Source organism: Ciconia boyciana, chromosome 10 (genome assembly GCF_034638445.1).
Source record: "Ciconia boyciana chromosome 10, ASM3463844v1, whole genome shotgun sequence".
In the NCBI taxonomy this organism is placed as follows: domain Eukaryota; kingdom Metazoa; phylum Chordata; class Aves; order Ciconiiformes; family Ciconiidae; genus Ciconia; species Ciconia boyciana.
The window spans coordinates 29976337-30001397 of record NC_132943.1 but is presented as its reverse complement, the minus strand read 5'-3'; the positions used below and the strand labels follow the sequence as shown (position 1 = coordinate 30001397).

The following is a 25061-nucleotide window of genomic DNA, read 5'->3' as shown; positions in this document are numbered from 1 at the left end:
TTTAAAGATATGGTTCCTGGGTGTATTTTTTTTCCTCTGGAAGTGCAAACAAAAGTTTACTTTTAAGACCCTGGCTAACATTTCTGACCCACATTAGGCAGCTCCAGCCCCACCGCCTGTTCACAGCAAATGATGCACCAAGCGCCAGGAGCTGCCTCCTCCATGCAAGGATGCTGGCGAGCAGGTTGCGACTTCCTCACGTGGATGCAGGGGTTGTCCGGGGCTGCGCCTCCAAAGCCGCTGAACGCGTGTAGGGCCCCCTCCATGTGGGGACTGCGGGGCAGGGGGCAGCCAGGAGGAGCCGGGCGCCCAGCTCTTGTCCTGCGGGGGATCAGATCCCGTAGGTACCTGTGCTCGGAGGAGGCGCAGGATGCCGAGCCTGGTGCGGGCGCAGGGCTGGCAGCGCGGTCCACGTTTGCAGACCGAGCCAAAGTGTATCCTGCCTAGGCTGGATGGGGGCATCGAGAGACGATGTTTTATAATTAGCCTCCTCGTTTGAAAAAGAAGTGTTTGTTTTTGCCAGAGACAGCGTTATGGTGCAGCTTGGGTTGCCTGACCAGAGGTTTTTAAGATGTGAAAATCCCCGTATACCCAGAGGAGACCTCTGTGTCCTGCTCGCCTGGTTGGAGGAGCCTGGCGGCCTGCCACTGCCATCCAAATTTGTCAGGGCATCCCTCGGGCATCAGGAGGAACGCGGCCGGGGTTTGTTAAAACCTGTGCAAATATTTTCCTAGCCTGCCAAGTCACCGGGGCAGCTGCGATGAGTCACTGTGGCTGCGCTGTTCCTCTGCCCTGCGCTTCGTCAGCGCTATTTCTCCTTCATCTCCAGTATCTTGGGGAATCATCATCCCTTATTCCCGAGTCAGGATGCTGAATCTCTTCTCTTCCAGCAACATCACTGCATTCACAACCTTGTCATTGTCCCGAGGCTGATAACCTCAGGCAGAGATGTTCATGTTTTAAGTCATTGAGCAATGTCCTGTTTGTGACACTGTGGATATCCAGAAATACAAGATATGGCACCCCTTTCCATTCTCCCAAATCACCTGCCGAACCCTCCACTGTTCGACCCAGCCTCACCATCCTGCTTAGCCCTTGAAATAGATCCCGGTTTAGAGCAGCTCGGCTGCAGGTCACGTTACAGCCCCCTCCTCACGTGCCACGATCTGGCACCGCTGTGCAGCCGGGCCTGCCAGGGACTGCAGATCGCTGTTTTAATGGTTTTGTCATGACACCCAAAGCATTACACCGGCTCGTTCCCAAGTGTGGCAGTGCTCTGTTTTAATGAGCTTTGGAGATTGCATCGGCAGCGCGGACCCGGCTGTTTGACGGCGGCCAGCAGGGCTAATTAATCTGGTGTGCGCCAGAACCCCGCGCCTGCCTGTGGCCCCGGCTGGGGCAACGCCGATAGCACGGCTGGGCTGCGACTGAGACGTGAAACTGCCTTTGGAAGTGTGCTTAAAGGGGCCTGTTCTCACCCAGCTCTCCTCCTTAAACTGAGGCTAACGCTGTTTCTCATCTCAAAGTCTAACTTCTTCCTTTGAAAAAAGAAAAAAACACCCCACAAAACTATTTTTGAAACAGCGTCCCAGTGAGACTCTGCGACTCGCTCCGTAACGCCACTGGGCCCAGATGAGGATGCTCCTGGCTGGTACCTGTGCCTGCATCTGGCCTCCGCCGAGCTGGCGGGGCCGAGGCGGGGGCTCCCCATCCCAGGGAGATGGGCTAATGTGCTGTGCACCCCCTGCCCCCAAAGCCCCGAGCACACAGCCCTCGGGGGTGCCTGCGGGAAGGGCTGACAGCACGGCTGCCTTTGCCTTTGGCCGCTTCAGCGTGTTTCCTTCTGTTTCCCCCAGCCCTTCGGCGCGTGTTGCTGCTGAAGCTGGAAGGAGCTGCTTGGACGGTACCGAGGTGTTTGTGTATTTGAAGTTCAGAAAAATTGCCGAGATGGCTTTTCCTCTCCAGAAGGAAAGCCAGAGCCAGGGCTGGGCTTTCCTTCCTCCTCCTTTCCCCTAAACCAGAACAAAACCGAGTTTTCAGCTGCTTCGGCAGTTAATCACTGCCTGTGTGTCAGAAAGAGCCGTGGAAAACCCCTTTTGCTCCGTAAAACCCAGCGGCAGCCGCATCCGTCGCCCTCCTCGACACAGCTGTCCCGCCACGTGTTGGCAGGGAAGTGGCACCTTCCAGGCGCTGGGGTTTTCTTGCAGTGACAGCGACGGGCAGCGGTGACAGGGCAGCCCGCGGTGCGAGGCGGCGCGGCTCCCCGGCCTGTCCCCACCCTCAGCCCTCTCCGGGCCGTGAGGGACGGGTGGCCCCAGCGCGGTGTTTGGCTCGGCCTCGGCACAGGGCAGGCGGTGTTCGGGCAGGGCCCCCAGTGCCCGGGGAGCCACCTGGGCAGAGGCTGGGCTCCCATCGCAGCCCCGCGCGGGAGCAGGAGAGGGCTGCGGCGGGGACGGGTGCGTGCGAGCCCGCGGCTCCCGGTCACCCTGGCTGAAGCGGCGCGCATCACCCATAGGAAGCGCCAGGGCTGGTTTTCTGCATGTTTGCAGTATATGTCCTCATACAGCAAAATAAATAAATAGATAAATAAGAATTGCCGGGCGAGACGTGGTGGCAGGGTGCCAGTCCCAGCCCAGCCAATTCATTTGCAGTTCTCATTAATTTGGGCTGACCTTTGCTCACATTTCCACCACAAGCACGTTCAAAACAAGGCAGACGTTTAACTTTGTTTTGGGCAATGTTACTCTAATGTGGCTTTTTTCTGCATAGCTCTCTCTTTTATGGTAATCAAATGTACTGCCAACTTTTCTCTTGCTCTGTACACCAGCGAAGGGAACCAGATGCTTCGTGTTTTCCTCAGAAATGTATCTGAATGTTGTTTTTTGTTTAGCGTTTCGGAGGGAGGGCTGGCTTACAGACAGCATTTCGTAAATCCAGCCCTCGCTGCACCCTGTTTCCCAACGTACGGCGGGTCCTGGCTGTGGCTGCCGGCTGGGTTTGCAGTCTCCCCTCGGCACGTGTGGCAGCAGCCCCTGAGGCTCTGCGGGGCCGATGCCCGGCTGTTCTGGGCTCAGTGGGGCACGGCTGCCGCCGAGGGACACCCCGCGGGAGGGGTCCCTGGTGACGTGGGGCGAAAGGTGTGGGGCTGGGCAGGTCCATCCCGCTGCCTTCTTGCACCAGAGAGCATCCGCAGCCTGGCCTCGTTGTGCAATCAGCCGAGGCTCTCGGGGAAGCTCTGGGTCAGCCCAGAGCCACGTCTCTGGGGAGCCGATCCCCAGTTCCGAGCGGGTCGTGCTGCTCAGGGGGAGCAGCATGTGTGGAGTTGCCTGGCGAGTGCTGGTCTGCCTCTGGAAATGGAGGGGTTTCTCTCTGGCACGCCCGAGGACGCTGGGGTTGTATGGGGCTCCCCGCGCCCACCTCTCCGTGCTGGGTGGTTTAAAACTGGTGCTCGGCGTGGTAGGGGCTGCTCCTCCTTATATCCACCCAGAGCCTAAGTTGTTGAAGCCCACCCAATGGCTTCTTGCTGAGCAAGAAAAACAAGCAGTCGCAAGCAAGATTGTCAAAAATACCTGTGCCACTGGGGCACTTCTGGCCATTTTTAATAATTTCTCTCCTGTACCTCCATCTGAACTTCTGCTGCTATTTTTATAATCGCTTCTCTGCTTTCAACTCCTTATCTTCTTTAGCCTTCCCTCTCCTTTTCACTCTTTATGCCCTAAAATCTTTTCATCGCCTTCTTTTTTTTTTTTTTCTTTTTGGGTCTGATTGGCCTTTATTTCTTCTCCTCTGCCAGATTTATGTGAGTTGTCAAGTCCAGCAGCCGTTTGTCTCTGCCTGATGACAGACTTGCCTCCCCCCCCCCCCAAATCAGATTCATGGCTGTTCTTTAAGGCCCTTTAATATTTTAATGCTCCGACTATAAATTTCATTTTCTTTAAGCTTCAATCCTTCTGCAGGCCTTCCTGCGGCTGGGCTGGCGGCTGCCCCCCCGCTCCCCGGCGTGATTTGCGGCATGTCGCAGGCGGCGTTTGGGGCGGCTTTGCTCCGTGCACAGGAGCGGAGGGCAGGGGAGGGGAGCGTAGCAGGAATTCGCTTTTCCTTAAGCTCAGACGATTCTTCAAAACTTGACAGGAATTGACTTTTTTTTTTGCTTCCAAGCCGTGATTTGTTGTGGGCTTGTTGTGCTTTTTATTAAAATGCTCTCGTGGAGTGCTTAAAAAGGTTGGCTTTACGGAGCCCCAGCTTCCTTCTTTAATAACTGCAGCCTCGGCTTACAGTTTTTCCCTCTGATGTGTCAGTTGGGGGACTTGCTCTCCATCTCAAATGCACCCAGACTGCTTAAATCATCCTTATTTCTCTCGGAGGGAGAGAGACTTTTTGCTCTCTGAAACTTTTCACACCCTAAGTTAATAAAACTTCTCTGCTGAAAGGGATGGATGTGACACTGTGCTGAGGATTTCATGGCCGAGCGCTGGATTATTGCTGCGGTGTAAAGGGCTCCCCAGCTCTGGTAAGCACATTGAATGTCTTCTTAAAATATGAGGTTGACATTCATTTGGCAACGGCTGTCCCTGAAGGAAGGCTGCTGGAAGAGCTTCCCACCTTTGCTGGTGTGGCAGAGCAGGACCCCTCCGGGAAGGGCTTCCCAAGGGGCAGCACAGCCCAGGGCTGCCTCCACGTTGTCCAGCCCGGCCCACCGGCAAGGTGGTGGGGCGAGAGAAGAGCTGCCCCCTCCCTCTGCCGAAGGCCGCTCCGCTTGGGAGTGTGCTTCCAGGGCTGCCAAGCAGGCTGGGCTTGAGGCCAGGGCAGAGTTACTCTCTCTGTAAACCCAAGAGACCAGGAGGGCAAAAATAGCGCTAGAAATTTTGACGGCGTTTGTAAAGAAGTCAGGCAACTCCGTTATTAAGCATGAGATTGGCAGCTGATCCGAAGGGTGACAAAGCAGCCCCGCACCATGCCAGGAGGGACCTGATAGGAAATTATCAGCAACATCTGGGACAGCTATTTCCTCTGGGCTTGTAAGCATTTAACCGAGGAAATGTTGGCGAAGTCCTTTGCAGCCAACACTCCTGAGCCACCAGCCCACGCTGGCTCGTCCCGCAGCCCTCCACCCACCGCAGCAGCACAAGGAAGCAGGGCTATATTTCTTCCCTTGATTTTTGGCACCCAGGCCAAGGCAGGGGTAGAGCTGCTGAGTGTTTAATTCAGTGCTTTCCATTTCGGATATTAGTGGTGCAACAGAGTTATGATACAGGAGCCTAGAGAGGAGTCATTCCCTCTCAACACGTTAAGGATTAGTTATTTTCCTATTAAACTGCTTTAGTCATGGTGAGTTTGTTGCCTTAAATGGGTCGCTGTGTGTAACAAGCATTGATAGGAAAGCTTAATCCTACCTGATCAGTGCGAGTGACAATACGGACCTGATGAATTCAATGCAAATTTTGCTATGAACGCGTACTGACCAAAACGCGGGGTCCCCTCCGTATTTACAGCCACAGGGCTGTGCTGAGCGCCCGCCGTAGCAGCCAAAGGCTGAGAGGACGTGGCATGGGCACAGCAGGGGTGGCACCGGCTGCAGTGGGGTCCCCAGCGCTCGGCTCACCAGGAGTCAGGGCTTGGGTGTTCACCATCGCCTCTCACATTTGGGCGGGTTTGGCCCATCTGGGGTGTAAAGTTGGGAGGAGTGAACTACGTCAGTGCAGCTACAGTAAAGAGTGCAGTCAAACTTCCCCAGGGAGGGGCAGCGGGAGCTGCCTGGTGAGAGAAGGTGCCTTTATGGGTGCCAGTCGTCATGGCGTGGGTCTGAGCGTAGGGAGCCTGGCAGATACGGAGGTGTAAAGGCAACGTGCTGCAATGAGTGGGCTCCCCGTGGTCCCTGCGGGGAGGGGATGTGAGCACCAGCCTCCGTCCTGCCTGCCAAAGTCACTGTCCACGGCAAAGCCGGCACCAGGGTTTGCTCAGTCCCTTTGGATGGTTGGTGATAGCGCCAGGGTCCAGGAGACAGAGGAGCTCTTCAGAGAGAGACAGGGGAGAGAGAGGCGACGGGAGGCTCCACTTGCACCTGCCTGCAATTAATTAATTACGAATCCACTCATTAGCTCAGCCCCATGGCTCCCCCTCACTGCCAAGCCCCCAGCTGTCCAGAGAGCAAGTCATTATTTGAAAAGATTTCCCATTAAACCTGAAAGCAAAGGAATATTTCAAAGAAGAAGGGGTGAGAGAGACAGCGAGGGTGCGTGCACGATTGCAATCAGCTCTCGAGGACGTGCTGGAGCGGCTGGATCCCCCTCTTGGAGCAGGCTGAGAATGAAGAAATCGATTTCATTAGCCCGCTTAGCCGCTGATTACTCTTGTGCCACGTGAAGTGCCCCGTGGTCCCCCACACTCCAGCCTCCGCTGGTGGTGGGTACCTGCGTGGGCATGGCAAATGCAGGTGGGCACCCCCCCCGGTTCCACCCCACCCTGCCGGCCGCAGAGCAGCCCACCCAAATGCAATCCCAGCTTGTGCTAAAAACCCCTAAAGATTTCAGTTTCCTGAAGTGGGTGCCGGCCTTGCCTTTGTGCCCAGGTGGCAGCTGCAACCCCGCTATCAGGCTTTTAACCCAGCCGGTACACACATCTGCTTCGCCACCCATTTTTCTATTACCTGCTTTCTGCTCCTCGCTTTAGCGGAGGCGCCTCTTTAACCGCAGTGATTTACAGGCAGTGTTACGGCAGGACAGGTCTGACACTGATTGAGTCGCTTATCTGCCGTCTCCGTCCTGCTCTCTGACAGCCTCTCCCCCAGGTATCAATCTGCACCTCAATTCTTTATTCCTGGGTGAGGCGAGAGCTGTCAAGGTTGCAGCTACACTGTCATCTTCATCTAAGCTGCCAGCTGCCCTTCAGTGCTTAAAGACCCTCTTTAACACACGCGCGCCTTGGGAGGGGGCCACCGCGTTGGAGGTAAGGAGATGGCAGCAAAATTTCATTTGCTCTGGAGGTACCTGGGGCTTGATGGATTGGCTCTCGTTTGTCAGGGTGCCCGTAAATAAACAAGTTTCCATGCTGTAGGTTCAGCCCCACTGCTTCTCCAGCCGGCTCCCTGCAGCCCTGCACTGGCTCCCAGCCGGCCGGTGCAGGAGAGCGGCAGGGCGCTGGGACCCCTGCGAGATGCGAGGCTCACCCTGGCCTGGGGCCACCATCAGGGTGGTGGGACAGGGTGAGAAAGCGTGGAGAAGACAAGTGTGTGGCAGCAGGCTTGGCTTTGGGGTTTGCCGTGAGTCCCTGCTGTCGGATGCCTCTTGTGACACCCAAGGATGTGGCTGAAGTCAAACCACAGAGGACCGTCCTGGTCCGGTCACTGCCCGCCATCGCAGGGCCGTGGGACCAGGACAGGGGCGTGCTGGCACCTGGCAACTGCACTCCGGTGAGGTGGCCAGGCTGGGACAGCCTGGCGCCCCTGCACGCCCCTGAGGCTGGCTGGAAGGAGGCAGAGAGGGCACAGGTTGCTCCCTGCGTGGTGCCTGTGCCGCCGCGCTGAGTCACCCCCAGCCCCACGTGCAGCCAGGGTGTCCCCACAGTGTCCCCCAAACCCTCATCTCCCTGGCTGCCATTACCGCCTTATGCGGCTGCACTGCAAAGCCTTGACTGCACCTTTCCGCTCAGCACCGAGCCCTCTTAGTCCTAAATGATGTTTTTCTTTTAGCCTAAAACCGCACTCGTCTCTGGGATCACCGGCAGCAGGGTGGCAGGAAGGGACCTGTGTCCGCTCTTGGCTCTGTGCTCGGGTGCTGCTTTTGGGCCAGAGCAGCTTCCAGCCATCCCTGGCTGCGGGAGGAGAGGCCGTGTCCCAGCAGGGACGCGTGTGTGCGCAGGGCCCGCGTTACAGCCCCGCACCTCCTCGGGGTGACAGGCAGCCCGGGGTGACCTGCCCAGGGGGACGGGCAGCACGCAGCAAAGGAGGGCGGTGGGCACGGCCCCACATACCTCCAGCCGTGACTCAGTTTCCCTGGGGGTTTCTGGCTGCCCATAACCCTCTCAGTTTGGTTTTCTTGTTGTTGCTCCTTCATAAATTAAAAAGCCACTGAAACATAATCTCTACCATAATGTTTATTAAATAGTAATTTTAAAAGGTTTTTATACAAATCATATAAACACAGTTTGATTTTTTTTTTTTTTTTTTTTTTTTTTACACCGAAGAATCACAGTAAAAGCTCTTTAAGTCCATAAGTCCTGGCTCAGCCAGTGAACGGTCAAATACCTTGAACTGCAAACCCTGGAGAAGTTCCATTTCTGCATATAATTTCTTAATGGTTAATTCCCATGCTCACCCCCGGCACCTTCACACAAAATGAAATCACCCAGCACTACAGCCTGCCCGGTAGCAACATGTCCTCGCCATGGGAAGGGTGTGGAGGCAACAGCCCATTTCAGCAACGGCATTAACACCGATTTCTTTTTTTTTTTCTTTTCTGAATTTCACGGAGGGAATTGCGATCAGCAAACCTAACCTATTTGCAGAGGAGGATGCAATGAATTGAATGCACAGACGACTTTTTTTTTTCCCTGTTGAAGTTACAATCAAACACAGTTTTCTGCAGAACAGTAAAGCACCCAGCAGAGGTAAGTGAGGTATCGGCTTTGCAGCATTATTGGCCTGCTCCCGCCCGGCAAGTGCACGCGCGTGGGCCCTGCCCCATCTGGAAGGGGCAAGTGGGACACGCAGGGCGGACGCTTCACTGGGCCCATGCCAAGTTAGTGCCAAGATCAGCAGTACTCTCCTGCCCCAGATCAAGAGATATATTAACACGAGTCAGTCCCACGGAATAAGTCACATACACGACACATACAGAGAATTCACGTGCGTGTGCAAACACACTATTTCGGAATATATGTATATACGAACTCTTCTCTCTGTACGCCTACTAGACACCATAACGTCACCTTTTTAATTATATATTTTCACCTATTGTTTGCCTAACTCGACTTTTCTACTGTATGGTCCTTTTCCATTCATCCTTCCCCTCACCTGTGATTTGAAGGGGATAAAATCGTCGAGCAGCAGCAATCCAGCTTTGAAACGGTCTGGTACATTTCCTCTTACTGCCTCTGTTTCTTTTGTACAGTAAAATAACACCCCTGGGGAATTTGTCCACGAAGAATGCCAAAAGAAATAAGGTGATTGAAAGGAGAATCTAAGATACGTTTACTGCCATTTCTGTTGGGCGCACAGTGTGAATTAAAAAAATGAAGGCCTTTGTGTGTGCGCGTCTCTGCGTGTGCATGTATGAACCGTGGATGTTTTGATGACACAGCTGCTGGTATCTGCTTCCTCAGTAACACATGCGTCTTTCTCACAGTGGAGAAGCCTTTTTTTTTCCCTAAAAACTTACTGTCTGATGGAGCTTTTCACGAAACACTAGACAAATGTTCCTATTCCCACTGCACTGAGGAGCAGCTGTGGCACTGTCCGTGCTCATCTCCTCTCCAGATGTTGCTCGTCTCCCCGAACACCTGGCCTCCTGCAGGATGTGTTTGCAGGGGCTGTGCAAACTGAGCTTCACAGCACATCACACCTTCGGCGCTCTGCGGTTAGCGAGGAAAAAAATCTGTCCCCAACCCAAACTATTTGCTAGGCAAAGTGTAAAATCAGGACATGTCGGGTATTTCCAAAGAGCCCCTGGAAAAGCAAACCCAGTGTGCTGGAAAGGTTTCTTGCTTACAGATGTGCAAGCTGATAGGGGCGATCCATCTGCACTGAATTGGAAATGAAGGCATTGGTTTGGGGCCCAGCATTTGAACTCTTTTTCTCCATTAAATTGTTTTCATAACACTCCTCTCCCACGGCACAGTGGTAAGTGGAGAGGTGTCAGCTGCCAGACAATGTAGCCAGACCACTTGAAAGTAGAAGGACCAGGCTTCTTCAGCCGGGCTCTACCTGGTAGAGAGCGGTGAAGAAGAGCGTTTTGCTGGGGAAGGATGAAGGCCTCACTTGTTGTTTGATACAGCACTGATCATCAGATGGAGGAAAAATACTTCTTCTAAGGCACTTGTTCAAAGTAAACCAAAACACAGCTCATAAATAAAACTTCGGGTTTTTGCTGCTGGCCAGGAGCAGCGCAGCTTTGCTCCGAAGGGGATGCGAGGGCAGCCGTTTGGTCCATCGGTGCTGACAGTGCCAGCTCGCACCCCCCGGCTCCAGGGAGAAGGGGAGCACCGCCAAGGCGAGGGGGGCCGGTGGGTGCCATGGCTGGGCTCCCAGGGCTGTGGGCACGGCTCCAGCCTCCTTCCCTGGTCATTTTCCCTCCCTGGCACTTTGGAGAGGCCTTGGCGCTGTGCCTCAAGTCAAACCCCGAGTGAAGCCCCCTTCCCAAAGCCGTGGCCTGAGCGCCAGGAGCCTGACAGGCTCTATCTTTTGTTTGCTGCAATTTTCTCATTATAGCAAAAAAAAGAAAAAAACCAAACAGGGCAAGATCAAGTGGGGTGGGAGGTTCCAAGACAGGCCTTCCTGATGAAGGCCTCAGCTGTTGCAATCCAAGATCTGGATTTAATAAATGGCTCTTATTCACAAATCACTTTAAGGCTCTTCAGCTTCTCTCAAAGAGGTGCTTCTACACATAGGGTTTCCTTTCTAGTTTATTTCTTAATGACTTCAGAAAGCGCTGTTGTTACCATCAACACTAAAGCCAGTATCCCACCTTTCCCCCCTACCAGGAGAAGGAAAGTTGAAGGTAACAACATGCTTCCATTTTCAGGACTGCAAACTGCAGCTTCCTGGACTTAATGTGAAGTACACAAATCCCTACAGCCAAAAAGGTATCTGGACGGGGTCTAAAATGGACAGGGTCTCCATGTGTGTGTGTTATTTCTAAAGACAGGGTGGCTGAAGAGATCCCTCAGCCTTCTCAGCAACTCACCAGAGAAACGCGGTGGGAAATAACAATCAACAAGTTTCTCACATCCAAAAGGTACACCAGTCTCCCTTGCCATGTCCCAGCCACTTGCATCAGCAGAAAATGAAGATGAACCAACAAACAAGGGTCCCGGTCCCCCCTTGCCCAGCACAGTCCAGTATGCGGGAGTGCCCGCTCGGTCCTGGCAGAGTGCGACCCGCTGGCGGGACCCGGCAGCAGGAGCAGTGCCTCCCCTTGCTCCTCCCGCGCCCCTCGTTCCCCATTATGGCATTCAGTTCCCATAGAAAACAGCAAAAAAAGTAACCCCCGCCAGCCCACCTCACCGGGCGCAACACTGAGGGTGATCCCCAGGGCACCCATCAGGCCTCTGAGCAGCACTTCTGGTGGTTCATCTTGACCTTGTGCTTGATGCCGTCGTACAGCTCAAAGTTGTAGTTCTCCAGCGTGGTGGAGCTCCGTGAGGACAGCCCGGCGTACGAGCACGTGCAGTAGAGGAGCAAACCGGCGCAGATGGCCCCAAGGAGGACACCGAGGGAGCTCATTGCTATGATGGTCACCAGGATGGGATCCAGGGTGTAGAGCCAGCTTTTTTCTTTGTCCAGCTTCGGGGTTCCTGGAGAGTTAGTAGAGAACAGTGTGTCGTTCCTATCCGATCCAAAGTAATCTGCAGTGGAATGGGCACTTATTATCCAGGGATCACTGTTTTTTCTGCCCACCTTTACGCATTTCTTACTTGGAGTTGTGATGGCCTTACAAGAGTATAAGCTCCCCCATAGGTATATCTCAGCAGTATGCTCTAACCCAGGTCTAGAAGTAATGCGAAGCACTGAACTGCCAAGAAAGTTAGGCGCCCTAATTCACTTTTGCACCTCAGGCTACGTAAACAGCATGCTAGCATTTTACACTCACTGAAACTCTGGCCTTTCAAGTGCCATTGGGTTCAAAACTATGGAAACAATCTGTCACAGCTCCCAGACTTAATTTTCTCCATTTACAAGTCAAAATGCCACGCAAGCAGCAATTAATGTTTGAAAGATCAGTTCCACTTGTCCTAACACAAATACAATATATTGACTTTGCAAGGTTGCTTGCTGTTGAAAAAGGAAAACAAGAAAAGAAAACTAATGTCTTTGCCCAGGCACTGAGCCACCACTTGAGTGTACGTTCTCAAGCGTATTCTAGCTCCTAACCCCCATTAAAGCTGAAGTTTGTGAGTAATTGTAGCATCTGATACCGAAACACAAGCTGCCCCAGATAAATTGTGGCATTTAGTACCAACCTGGATCATCGTTGTCTTCAAAGTCTTGCTCAGAGATCGGAAAGTCATCCTCCATTCTTGGGAAGTTCACTAGAACAACAAAATGGGAAGCACTGTTTGTTTAAAGAGGCCTTTCGGGGGCCTTATTGCCGCTAGTCACCGGATTGTGACACTACCCAGAAGAAAGCAATAGCTGAACTACTGGAACTACTGCGAGGCTCTTCCTCATGGAAGGAGGAAGAAATCTTTCTCTTCTTCCTTTGGCCAAAGTCAATGAAGACTCTTGCACACTCGAAAGAACAGGATCTGCCCACTACATCACATTTCATGACCCCCGAATGAGGAGCTTTTAAGAAGAAAAGAGAGCGAGCAAAAAGCAAAGAAACCGGATAACTTGAATAGCACTAAAATATTGTCGTTGGTGCCTGCATAATGGCCATAATTCACTATTAACATGCTCATGGGTATTATCCTTACAACTTTGAATAGGATCTTAGTGCCTATCATTACTTGCCACTAATGCTAGATCCATTTAGCACACTCTACTTTTCATCTTTTCCCATGCATCTTACTGGGCACAGAGCTTCAATGACCCAGTTTCTCTTTGGGTTTCAGATAAATTCACAGTAATTTGAGGAAGTCATGTATCATCATTACATGTTTTAATGCAAAAGCTGGTTGAAATGGGGAGAGCGGCAAATGGGTGTCCATATCTAGGCATTTATGTTAACATTTCTCTGATCCAAATTCCTTTTAGTGGTGACATTTCTTTTTATTGTTCAGCACAGATGAAGCACTAGTAACCAAATGCACATCCTGTAATCTGAGCAGAAGAAAGTTATTTTCCTGTGCAGTCTTCCTAGCATTATCTCTACGTATAGTCACCATGTTTTCAGTTTCTCTGAAAGAAAATGTCCTTTCATTTTGATTTGCTTAGATTTTTCAAAGCTGACTGTAACTTGGGGTGCTTAACTGAGAAGGCACCTCAAAATGATCAGGAATGCAGAAAATCACTAGAACACCTTTGAAATAGTTGTGGTTGAAAACCAAGGCTACTTCACGTCTTGCACAAAAACAGCAAGAAGAGTTTTAAGAGATTACTTAAAACCAACCAAAACCAAAGAATGTAACTTGTGCCTAAAAAGCCACATGCAAAGAAATTATTCAAAATCTTATAAAAGAGTATTTGTGCTTATTTGCACAGAGATTTAGGACTGTAAAAGGCCCCTTGAGTTGTCAAATCTATTTTTTTGCTATCCTAGGCAATGGTGTCATGCAATCCCCGCCAGTGACATTTCAAGGTTCACTTCCAGAGCAGGGGGCTCTGCTGAATGCCACGCTGCCCCAACACCACCTCACACCTGAGTGCAGCGGTCCTCCGTGCTGCTACTGATGATACCTTCCCAAATACCCATTCTTTGGGCAGAATTGTCTTTTGCCCGCCGCACTCAAAGGATTAAGGGATTTCTTTGAATTTTCAAGCAAACCTGGCAACAGAAACACACAAAACCCAGCACTTGCCCCTCCCAGGGATGAGCTCTGCATCTAGTGAGCCAGGTAATTAAGCCAACTCGAGGCTGCTGGTAGCTTGTTGAAGAAACATAGGTGCACACCATCTTCTGTAAATCCTCACTTTAGCAGTAAGTTCACATGATTTCTCAACACTTCCAGAACTGACAGGCCCAGATGGCAACATCTTAGGGCTGGGAGAACTGCCTGAGGGCCTCTTGCAAACGTTTAGAGCTGAACATGTGGAAAAATAACTTGCAAGGCAGTTCACACGCGGAGACGTCTGCTTTGCTAGTCTTCCGTCAGAAGACAAGCAGTGAAATTTGCCATCCATGTCACCCACACAACCCTACGGAAACTGTAGGTTGCTTGAACACGAGCAAAGGTGGAAATTGGCCCACGGTCTGCCCAAGGAGCCCATGTGCGGGGAAGGGCCATTGGCAATCTTTTGCCTTTCCGTATTGTAGCTCCTCTAAATTTTGTGTGAGAACAAGCTAGCATTTTGGTGCTTTTTTATTTCCCAGGGTAGCCTTGAGGGAAAAGCCAGGAAAAAACAAAGTATTGGTTAATCAACACTTTCAAAAGAACACCAGTTCTTCCAGCCTGAAAGGAAGGAGCGCTGGGAAAACTTGAAAAGAGAGAACATTTATACAAAAAGCCCAGCCCAAAATCTATTTACTCTTCTAGCAATTTTCTCAATTCCCCATGCTAATACGACTCCAAGTCCTGCTTAAATGATATCTTCCTCCTCGCCCATTCTCTTTCCTCCTCAGGCCCATGGTAGGCCCTTATTCTTCTGCTCCCCGCACGCCATTTCATTGCTATCAGATTGTATGTTGTCACGCAGGGCTCTACGCTGGCTCTGGAAAAATACAACTCGATGTTTCTTTTTCCATACTGGGGTTTCTCGAGTCATTAACAAAATCAGCTCTGGCTGTGTGGCTGTCTGTGGGAATTGAAGCTGGTGGTCTCAGCTCAGTTCCTAGTGGAGATGATTTCCCGTCACAGAAACTAGCCTGCTATTTGTCATCAATTAGGCTCCTTTGTGACAAATCTGAGCAATATTGTTGCAAGTGGAGCAGGCCATGGAAAGTGACCCCCTTGGAAAGCGGTCCCCACAAAAGCCCTGCAAGCTGCCGAGCAGAATGTGAGAAACATGCGTCGCCCTGTGCTGTGGAGAGCTGCTTCCTTAAAGGGCAGCTTTCAGGCGCAATTTACTTTGCATTTTAAAAGGAAAAAACATATACTGGAGAAGGGTAGACAAGAAAGTTAGGGGGAACTGTATTTAAACAGGAGGAGCGCTTTCTCCTGAGTGAAAGGCCCTTTTTAAAGCGTGTGTGCTGAACGAGGCTACGAGCACCTAGCTGGTCACGCCCAAAAGATGATGTTAGCGATGCTGTTGGAAACGGCCAGATGCCGAGAAAAGGCTGTTATCTGTTGGATCTGAGAGCACTGCCAGCTAAAAGGCTAATTTATGGGACCTGAAAAAAGAAAGATGAGATTCTAATCAAAGACAAGGAGCAACTTAAGTACCACGTTCATATGAACTCACATGGAGGGAGAGCAGGAGAGAATTAGTATTTGCAGAGATTAAGGAGTTTTAATGTACATCTGTTTTAAAATAGTGGCAGGTGCAGGAGAGATTGGGACAGGGAGGGGGTTACTGGAATGGGGGGTGACGTGCTTGATATGCCTTGCCAGGGTGGACAGGGGAGGCACAAGAGCGGATGAGGTTCTCCAGTGTCCCACCACAGACATACATTCCTCTTGCAGGAAAGCTCTCCAACCCTGCCCAAGGCAGCTCACCTCTGCAAAGCAGAGCATCATATGGACTGGCACGTACTTCCCGTCACCACACACGCTCAGTGCCAGCCTGCCTGCATGGGCTTACCAGCCGTGACCACTGCCTCAGGCAGAGACCTTTGCACCAAGCCAAGAGCTATTGCTTTGGAGAGGACACCCAGTCCCAGTTGCTGGAGCCTAGACATGTTCCGCCAAGGCAAATGACCACCATCGAGAAAAAAATTGCTGTTTATTGCTAGACTGACTTTGGTTTAAGTCTGGGCACGGAGCACTGCCTCCTGCCGGGTTCCTCCATCCCAGGGCAGAGGTCTGTCTATCACCATGCATCTCTCTACACACAGGCATTTGCAGATGGTGGCCGTGGCGCCTCTCGGGCTCTTGCTAGGTGAACAGAATGAGCCTCTCAGCAGGAGGTGCCTTTCCCAAACAATATATCAAACTTGCAGCGATATATCAAACATATATCAAATTTCCAGACCTTCTTGCTGCCTGCCCGCAGCCTCTCTGGTGCAGGGGAGCCTGGCCTGGAGAGTGCCCTGGGGATGTGCTCCTGCCATCCCCATGCTCCTGCTCCCCACTTCCCGCAGGGGTCCACGGGCTCTGGGGCCAAAGGGGATGCACCAGGTGATGGTGGCTTGTGGGCTCTGCTATCCACTGTCTTTCACTCCCCAGCAACACCCGTGGCTGTGCCTCCGGGTACAAAAGAGGGGTAGCCAACTGCCCTCTGGTCCTTTCCACAGTGGGGAAAAAACCGTGTGCTGCTCACTGCCCCGAAAACAGCAAGTGCCCTCCTACGTGCTCACTCCTCTCTCCTGCTGCCACAACAGCCATCTCGACCAGTGCTATCCCGCCCGGCAAGGGGAGTGTTGGAGGTGCACAGCGGCTCTGCTGCCAAACAGGGCCCACGAGGGCCTGACACATTAAATCCAGCTAAGCCCAGGAAAACGGGGTCAGAAATTACCGCTCCCCAGCCTTGGCAGAGAGAGGCAGAGCTCCAGCTCCACTCTGATCCCCACTTTTCTCCCTTTGCTCATTCCCAGCCCTTTTCTCTCTGCAGCAATAGCGTGACTCCAACACACATCATTTTGTTTTGACATAGCAGAGCAGCCGCTGTGGCCTCGCCTTGACACTGCTCCGTTTGGCAGCGGCGCAGGGCTGCTCCTCCGGCTGGGAGCCCCGGGGTGGGGGGGCAACGCCTCCCGCCCCCGGTGAACAGGGAAGCGCTTCCCAAAGCAGCAGCACAGGCACCAGGCAGAAACACTCCCTCTGAATCCCCCACTGCTCTATTTCCAGCCGAAAATCCACCTCGCTTCTCTCTTCCCCACTTCTCCAGAAACACAGAACGATTTTAGTTTACAAAAGGGCTAAATCCCTGCCAAATATCAAATTAAAACTGTGCTTTGGCTACAGCTGAGCATTAAAGAAAGCAAACAAGCAGCCTCTCCCTTGGCCCAGCTGCCCTCCGCAGCGCGGGAACCCCCGGACCTTATCCTCAGATTGCCTCGGGGCTGCCCCGGCAGTGGTGCACACCGCGGCACCACCTTCAAACCGGGTGGCATCCAGGAGCCTCTCGTGTTCCTTGGGCTTCCCGTATGCAGAGAAGATGGGGAAGCGCGGCTGGGCAGGTGAAGACCCCCACTTGAAAGCACTCAGAGACGTGAAGCCGGGCTGGGCACTTGGTGCGGAGGCAAATGCAAGCAGGCAGCTGCCCTCCGACCCGTGGAACCCTCCAGCCCCGGCACTGCCCTCCGATGCGTGGAACCCTGCCCTCGCCGCACACAGGCAGACGGCCAAAGCGGCTGCCCAAATCAGGGACCCTGCCAACCCTCCCTGCAGCAGCCACGTCCCCTGTTGCAGCCCGACCCTTTCCCTGGCACCTCCCCGGCGCGTCCTGCTTTTGCACCTCTCCTCGGCACCGGCGCAAGGCCAGGGAAACAGCGGCGGCAGCGTGCATGCATACGGCATTACAGTGACATTATACAGCGTGGTTTTCCTCTCCCTCTCTATTAGCGCTGGACTACCTGGGTAAGGAGCCGCTGTTCGGGTTCGGTGCTCCGTGCCGGAGGTCACCAGTCCCAAACCAAGCAGCTCCTCGGCACGAGGGCAGCGCTGCCAGCCCGCTGCCACCGCACAAGGGCTCAGAGCTGGGGGAGAAGCCAGCAGCTCTGCAGCATCCTGATATGTTTATCGCCCTCCCCGTTGTTGCTGTTTGTTTTTACAGCGGCAATGGCTAACGACACTATTCCTCAAACTGGCAGTCACGCCTGCAATCGCTGCTAAGAGCCGCCAAAGCCATTGATGGAAGACCTGTGGCGGAAAGCCAAGAGGCTGTCCAAGCTTGCCTCAGGGCCCTCGCCTGGTGTCTGCATGCCAAGCTCTGCTGCCCTGACATGGGGTAAGCTGGGGCTGGCCCTGGTAGAGTCAGCAGGTTTTCACAGGGTTTCTAGAGGGGCAAAAATCCCAACACAGCCCCGTGCATCATCTGGTTTCTACCTCATTCCCTTGCATTCCCAGTGGAGGCATTGCAACCCGTCCCTGCCCAGGAAAAAGCCAACCTCGCCCTTACAGGCCAGGGGAGAGCAGCCCTGGGTTCCCTGCGCCAAGCGTCATCTTGCAGGCAGGAGGCTGACCCGGCTGTGCGTCCGGCCTCCGGATGAACGAGCACTGCACTTTGCAGCCTGCTCCTGAGCGATCATCCGTCTCGGGCACACTGACATTGCCTGGGCAAGGCACAGCACAGCCCTTCCCACGGCACCCTTTGCTTTGCCAGGCCATCGCTCCCTCTTTCACACCCGTTTGCCACCGGCTTTGCCCCATCGCTTACAGAGAGTGCCCGTGGGCCCTCTCCTGCCAGCCCCACGGAGTCACTTTCCCTACAACACGACAGCAACTGCAGAGATAAAAAGCCTGACAACATCACCCCACATACAGCTGGGGGACTGCATCCAGACCCTCCCCGTGGCACACGGGAGACATCAGGCTTCCACCCCCAATGCCGCTCCCTGAAATATGAAGCCCCTACTGCTACCCCAAAAACTTTACCCTTTTTTTTTAAGTAGACTCTTAAACACCTGAAGTTACCTGCAGAGGAGGCTGCATCAAAATCACACTAAGTTGTATTTATTTTCTTAAACAAAGCGTGCTAATTTTAGCTGCTTTCTTCCCTATGATGTGCTGCAGCCTGAGCAGCACCCAACTCTCCAGTCAATCTGGCTGCGGCACACATACGGAATAATTAAACCCTGAACGATTCCTCCCTTTTTGTCTGTTTACTTAACAGAATTTTTTTCTTCCTCATTGGGAAGCCATCAGCCAGTCTCTCCCTCCCTGTTTTTCGCATGTGCGTATTTGTTTTGAATTTTGCTTGGACAGTCACTGAAGTGTACAAAATGCAAATTACAAGTGTATGGGCTTTGCTGTACAATTAGAGCAAAAAAAAAGGCAAAAAGAAAGTGGCATGGGTCCTCAGCTTTGCTTGTGTTTGACCAGCCAAAGCGAGGGATCACATTTGAATTATTTTTTTTGTTGATAGCCTGAATTCCTAGTAAAGCCAGGAAGTTTCATTGCATAGCTGAGCTGTATGCCAGGGTAAAGAGTATGACAGAAGGAAAATAAATGCAGGAGGGAAAGAAAAACCCAGTTAGAGAACTGGCAGCAAAATGTATTTCACATGAAATGTGATGCTGCTGACTCCTCTAAAGGGGCGAAAGGTGCACCTGAAGAAGATGGGAAGGACAAACGCTGCAGCAGAGGTCCCTGTAACAAGCCGGGAGGACTTGGGTGGAAGGAAGGCAGGGGACGCACACCTCTGCAAACCCTCAGTGCCGCAGCACCCAGGCTGCTCCCACGCAGCTCTCCTCTGCAGTCTGACATGCAGAGGCCTAGCAAGGATTTTACGGAAGAGGAACGTGTTGCCATTTTCATCATTAATTTTGGTAATGGCTTACCCAGTTTTCGTTGTGCTTGGGGACGGAGTGCACGGCTCAGCTGAGCTGGCAGCCAAGCCGGCCCCCGGGGTCCCGGGAAGTCAGATGTCCTGTCTCCAGGGGCCCCGGCCAGAGGAATTCTGCATAATCACATTGAGCAATTTAGCACTTAAGCAACGTTGGTGAAATCCCCAAACGACCCTAAGTGTCAGTCCAGCTGCCCAAAAATCCCACTAAGGACTGGTACAAATGTAATGGATCTAAAAGCCGCTATTAATGGCCCGATCCTGAGTGCAGCGAGGCAGGGTGTGCGCACCAGCTGTGCTGTCGGGAGCTGGGGGTTAGCTGCGGGTCTGCGTGCAGCAGGAACGGGAGCTTCACTTTCCTAAAGTATATGGCCCTGATACTCTGAAAGGAAACATGGAGTTCTGAATCACCACTTTGCTTCAACCGACAGCGTTCTTGTTAGCAAAGAAAGAAGGAAGAAAAACCCCAGATATTTGTATAAAAATATCATCATTTTATTACATTCCACACAATACATCTTCAAAGAGTTTCAAATTTCCACAAGATATTTTTCACACACAGGCAACTGGGCAATGCTGGGGATGTCAGGGCTCGAGGAGCAGGGGAGAACTGGGAATAAAAATCTTGAAGTGACCTTCTGTTTTGTCTTTGGTGATTTTGGTTTGAAAGACAGGGTGCCACATTCTCCTCTCTGACACACCGATGCACGCTTGCTAAAGTCCATGGGGGTGAACCTGGTCGAAGCGAGGGGATCATCTGACCTAGGGAGCCTGAACTGACTTTGGAAACCTGACAGTTTCATCTGCTGACATGGCTTGGCCTGACCTGAAAATGCAGTAAGCGCATGCCAATATTTCACATCTGTTTTAATTTGCAGCTGGCTGAGGGGGGTGGGATTTCACATCACAAACCATATGCACTGCAGCACCAGTGCTACGTAACAAGGAGGCTCGTGAATAAAGCACCCTGGAAGCCCCTCTCTGGGGACCGCTGGGCAGCACCACCGGGTCCCTTCCGGCTCTGCGGAGACAGGCATGCCCCTGCCCCCCTCACAGGGGGTGCTGGAAAGCTCGTGGGAGTCAGGGCCCGGGGGATGCTGCCCCGAGCACCCACCACCCCTGACATGCTCACAATGCCAAATCACCCTGGGTTTTTCTGCGCTCCCTGCACGTTTTAGGCGTTTGCTGCTGCAGCTGAGGGGGTCCCGCTGAAATCTGCTGAATAAAGGGCACAAGGGACTGAAACGGGCTGCGTGAATAAAGGCAGGGAGGGAGGGGAGTGTGACACCCCCATCGACAGAGATCCCCTGGGGAGAGGGTTCTGCTGTAATAGGGGCCAATACCATGGCACCAATTGTGTTTCCACTTTTTCCCCCGACCAAAAGGGAGCTCAAGACTGCAGGGAAGTTAAGAGAGCTGCTCGCCTCGATTCATTTTATGCAATATTCATGGGCAGAGGAGGGGTGGGGAGCACTAGCAAGTTTAGGAGAGGGCAGGGAATCTGATCACTCATCACAAATGAACACAAACAAGATGGAGAACCTTGCTCACTGGAGGTACTTTTTTTGCCTGCAAACAGATTAGAGTTAATGATTCAAACCACTTTTGCATGTCATCATTCAGTAATTTATATAAGGCATTTCCACTACAATATGCTGGGCCATTCAACAGTCGGAGGCGTGTTGGAGGCTCCATCTCGCCTCCCCAGTTAAAGCAGCAGCAATAGCTGGGCCCCCCAGGCGCGCCTGCTAGGCTTTGCTTGCTAAATGTTACTGATGCTTTAAGAAGCAGAACATTAGCAAACGCAAAACTAATTGACATTCTAGAAAGTCAACTGGCAATTTTTAAAATTCAGCAGCTATGAATTGGGCAGAGGAAAAAACCAAACCCAAAACTCAGAAAGGGGAATTATACTTGTCCCTTGAACATTTCTAGCAGAAAGACAAGGAGGAGCCCTCTCCCCCTTCCCTGTGTAAAAGCAAAACCATCAGCACCCAGAGTGAGGATACTTACAAAATAAATAAACCTTCAATTCTCAAGAAACTACAGTATTTAGCATCCACCTTAGACCTGCTGAAGTCTATGTGTTACCCTAAGGCTGGCTTTAACAGATACAAACAAAACATTCATTATGAGCTTCTCTGATATAAGGCAACTTTAAATAGATTCACTTGCGGGTGGGGGAAGAGGAGGGTTCCCCCCCCTTCCAAACAATGGCTGTGTTATAATGTTGGCTGCAGAAAGAATAAGATGGAGAGATCTTACTTTTTGGACGTCTATGAACCTCTCTGGATTCTTCTAGCCATCTGAGGTGGACATTCCTACTGTCCAGCCTGGCCTCTTCTTCTTGTTTTGCACCCGAGACATTAACGCTATCAAACAAGAAACCCAGCCAAAGCTAGATAAGGCAACAAAAAAAAGCATTGCTCTCTTCCCCAAGTAAACAAATCAGGGTATTTACCATAAACATGTCCCAGACCTTCCAGAGGGGAGGCGGGAAGGGGGGAAAATAAAAAATAAAAAAAAAAGGCATTCCCTGTGCAAGTGGAAGCAACAACAAGCAAATTAAAAAGGGGCTGTTTCTAAATATACATTCAGTCAGTCAGACGCACGCGCTCCCATGCACACTTGCATACACAGATTTAGCACACACGTGCACGAGCCACACACACAAGCTTCCAGGCTCACCATCAAGTTTCCTTGCAGGTTGCCTACCAGGAGGAGAAAAAACCAAACCAAACAAGCCTACCAACAAAAAAGTACTCCCCAAACAAACAAACACAACAAAACAAAAAAACCCACCCAACACCCCAAGAGTCCTCGAAAGGTAATCAAAAGGGAGCATTCACTTCTGAAGTGAAGGGGCGGTGTGTCTCTTCTGGTGATCCAAGATGCAGCATTAGTTTAGAGTTTGTAAAAGATTCGGGGAGGGCTGGGGGGACGGAGAAGGGACGGAGATGTCTAAGAGTTCACACGTATGCTAGGTAAGGAAAAAAGTGCAAAACTGAGGCAACGTATTTGAAGTCTTAGTTTCTGTCTGTCTGTCTGTTTTGTGTTTTGTTTGCTCTCTCGTTCCTGTTCGGCTCTCAGCAGCGTGAGCTGGGGTCTTGCTCTAGTTTTATGGTTAGGGTGGGCTCCACGGCCACGGGGGCCCCGTTGGCATAGTGGGAGGTTTTGTAGGTGATGGAGTGATCGCTCTTCTTGGCCGCATAGCGGAACCGGTGGTAGTGGAGCACAAGGGCCAGCGCGACGGAGACCAGCACCACAACAGCACCTCCGGCGGCAATAACGTAATACCAGTAGGCTGGGATGGGCTGCACTGACACCGTGTCCACTGTGGGCTCGGTCCCTGGCAGGAGGGTTGCCCCTGGGGAGGAGACACAGAACAGGGTTGCTAGGTGGGAGGCATGCAGACGCACAAAAAGAAACACACATGCTTTCAAGAGTACAGCACGGAGCAACACGGGTCCCGGGGCCGCCTCCGGATGCGGGGTGTGCTCCTGGGGGGGAGCACAGCCTGGTGTTTGCTGAGCCCGCATATTCAAGTGCCTTTTTCTTCCATTTTAATTAATCAGGCTGCCTGGATCGCAATACAAATTCCATATGCACGCTATTATTACTGTTATTTCTGGCATCAACAAATGGTTTTTTCCCCTCTTTTTTTTGGCCCTCTCCAGATCAGCCGCCTGGTTTTGTCTCCACATGGCAGATGTTGTCAAGCAGTGACAAAACACATCACGTTCCTAATTGGAGGAAGAGCGTAATCTCAGATGGCCGAGGAAGTTACCGCAGGAGACTGGGAAAGAAATTACAGGGAGAAACATTTGTCGTTCTTACGGAAAAGACAGAGAAGAAGATCTCTGTCTGAAAGTGCTCTGCACACAGATCTCGTCTCACTAGGTGCCCCATTCACAGACTTACAGATTTCCATATTATTTTTTAAAGCGAGAAAGGATGGTTATGATTATTTACATGGCACAGGCTGTGCAATTCAACCCAACGCTCACATAAGAAACTCATGCTCTCTGCAGCTTAAGCAAGCCAGGACTATGAATTCATGCCAATAAAGCAAACACACCTAGGGAGGGCTGGAAAAGCACCTGCCTCCCTTGAATTCAAGGGCAGGCAGCGCCCAGGCTCAGCCCAGTGATGGTTAACCCTTCCTACTCTTGCAGCCGCAGCGTGTTGGGAGGCAGGACATGGCTGCAAGGTGCTGCTCCTGCTTCCCAGGTCATCCCAGGACAGCTCGGCGCACATCTGGTGATCAGAAGCGCATAGGGCCTTACCGCCAGTCCGCAGAAGCATGCACGCACACGTGCCTCCAGCAGGCACCGAGGAGAGGAGCGCCGGTGTTTGCGCTCACGCCCACGGCCCGAGAGCGGCTCTGCACTATTCCTCCTGCACACGCTGCTCCCACCTCCCCAGCTCCGCTCGCAGAGGCGGGCTGTAAATAACTTGGGAGAGATGCACTTTCACACCACATTTATTTACTGGCTACTTCAAGGGGGACAAAGTCCCCGGGGAAACTCTCCGAAGGGTTCGCTCTGCTGCGGAACACATTGACCCCCCCACTGCGCTCGCCCTCTCCTCTTGCCCCCCGCCCACTGGTGGGGGGCAGCCCCCTGGCTGGGTGCCAGCAAGCAGAATTTGAGGGGCTCCTGCAGTTTGATGTCAGCATATCATTGAGCTCTGCGCTAACCAAACTCCAGCTTGGTTTCCTGAGCAGGCTCGGAGGATGCCAAGGGGAAAAAACAAAACAGTGCAGGATGCACCCGGCTTTGCTAGCAGCAAGGGCATCTCACAGCACAGCCTCTGCCCTCCCCTCCAAACACTGCCCTGCCAGCAGAGCCATCAGCTGGCAAATTTGGGATGGCGATGGCTTTTCTGCTGCTGGTGGCACAGGAGATGAGGCCAAATGATGGTTCCTCCGCCAGTCACAAGGCTTTCCTTCCCTCCCCATCCCCCAAAACCCAGGCAGTAAAAATAAGAATGAACACTGCACCCACATAGCTACAACAAAAAATCCCCTCAAAACCAAGAAAAAAAACCCACACAGGCAAGACAAATCCTGCTTTTACAGAGCAGGAGGATGGGAACCACCCACATATTTGTCATTGTAGGCAAGAAATTCGGATGTCTCAGGAGAAGCCTACCTGCCAGATACACCACCCTCGCCCCGTCTCACCCCAGCCGCCCCTCGCTGCCAGGAATGGGGGTGGCCCCGTCCCTCGTGCCCCCTGACGGCGCCTGGGGAAGGAGGGTCCAGGCTGGGCCGTGTGTTGGGGATGGTGAAGGCAGGGAGCGTGCAGCCCTCTGACCTTCTCTTCTACCTCCACTGACCACTCTGCCGTAGGGGAACGGAAGCGGCGCATCCCTGTGCCTCCCTGAGCGGCTGCTGCCCCTCACCCGGCTGCACAGGGGGTGTCAGTCTGGGACATCCCATGGGGGCCCCCGCCAGCCCCCCGTTGGGCTGGGCATGTTCCACACCACCCTGAGGTTCCCCGATAACCCACCACTGTGTCCCACTGCAGATCCAGCCGGCTGAGCCTCCCCAGACCCGTATGCATCCCACCACCATCCCCAATGGATCAGCAACACCTTGCCTGTGCCTGACAGCACCGGGGCGTGGGGCCGACCCCCAGGA

The 25061-nt window shown here is 52.5% G+C and overlaps 1 protein-coding gene across 4 annotated transcripts in view; it reads right to left on the bottom strand.

Annotated features, from left to right (window-relative positions):
* Positions 1 to 8120: 8120 nt before the first annotated feature.
* NRP2 (neuropilin 2) overlaps positions 8121 to 25061 on the bottom strand; it is a 90733-nt gene continuing 73792 nt past the window's right edge. For 2 of the 4 annotated variants that reach the window (XM_072874988.1, XM_072874989.1), the window contains exon 16: positions 21679 to 22784. In XM_072874988.1, the coding sequence (XP_072731089.1) occupies positions 22504 to 22784 (281 nt within the window). In that variant the 3' untranslated portion in view covers positions 21679 to 22503. Of the gene's footprint in view, positions 11560 to 12174; positions 12244 to 21678; positions 22785 to 25061 lie in introns of those variants that run through there. The other 2 variants (XM_072874986.1, XM_072874987.1) reach the window with 2 other exon arrangements.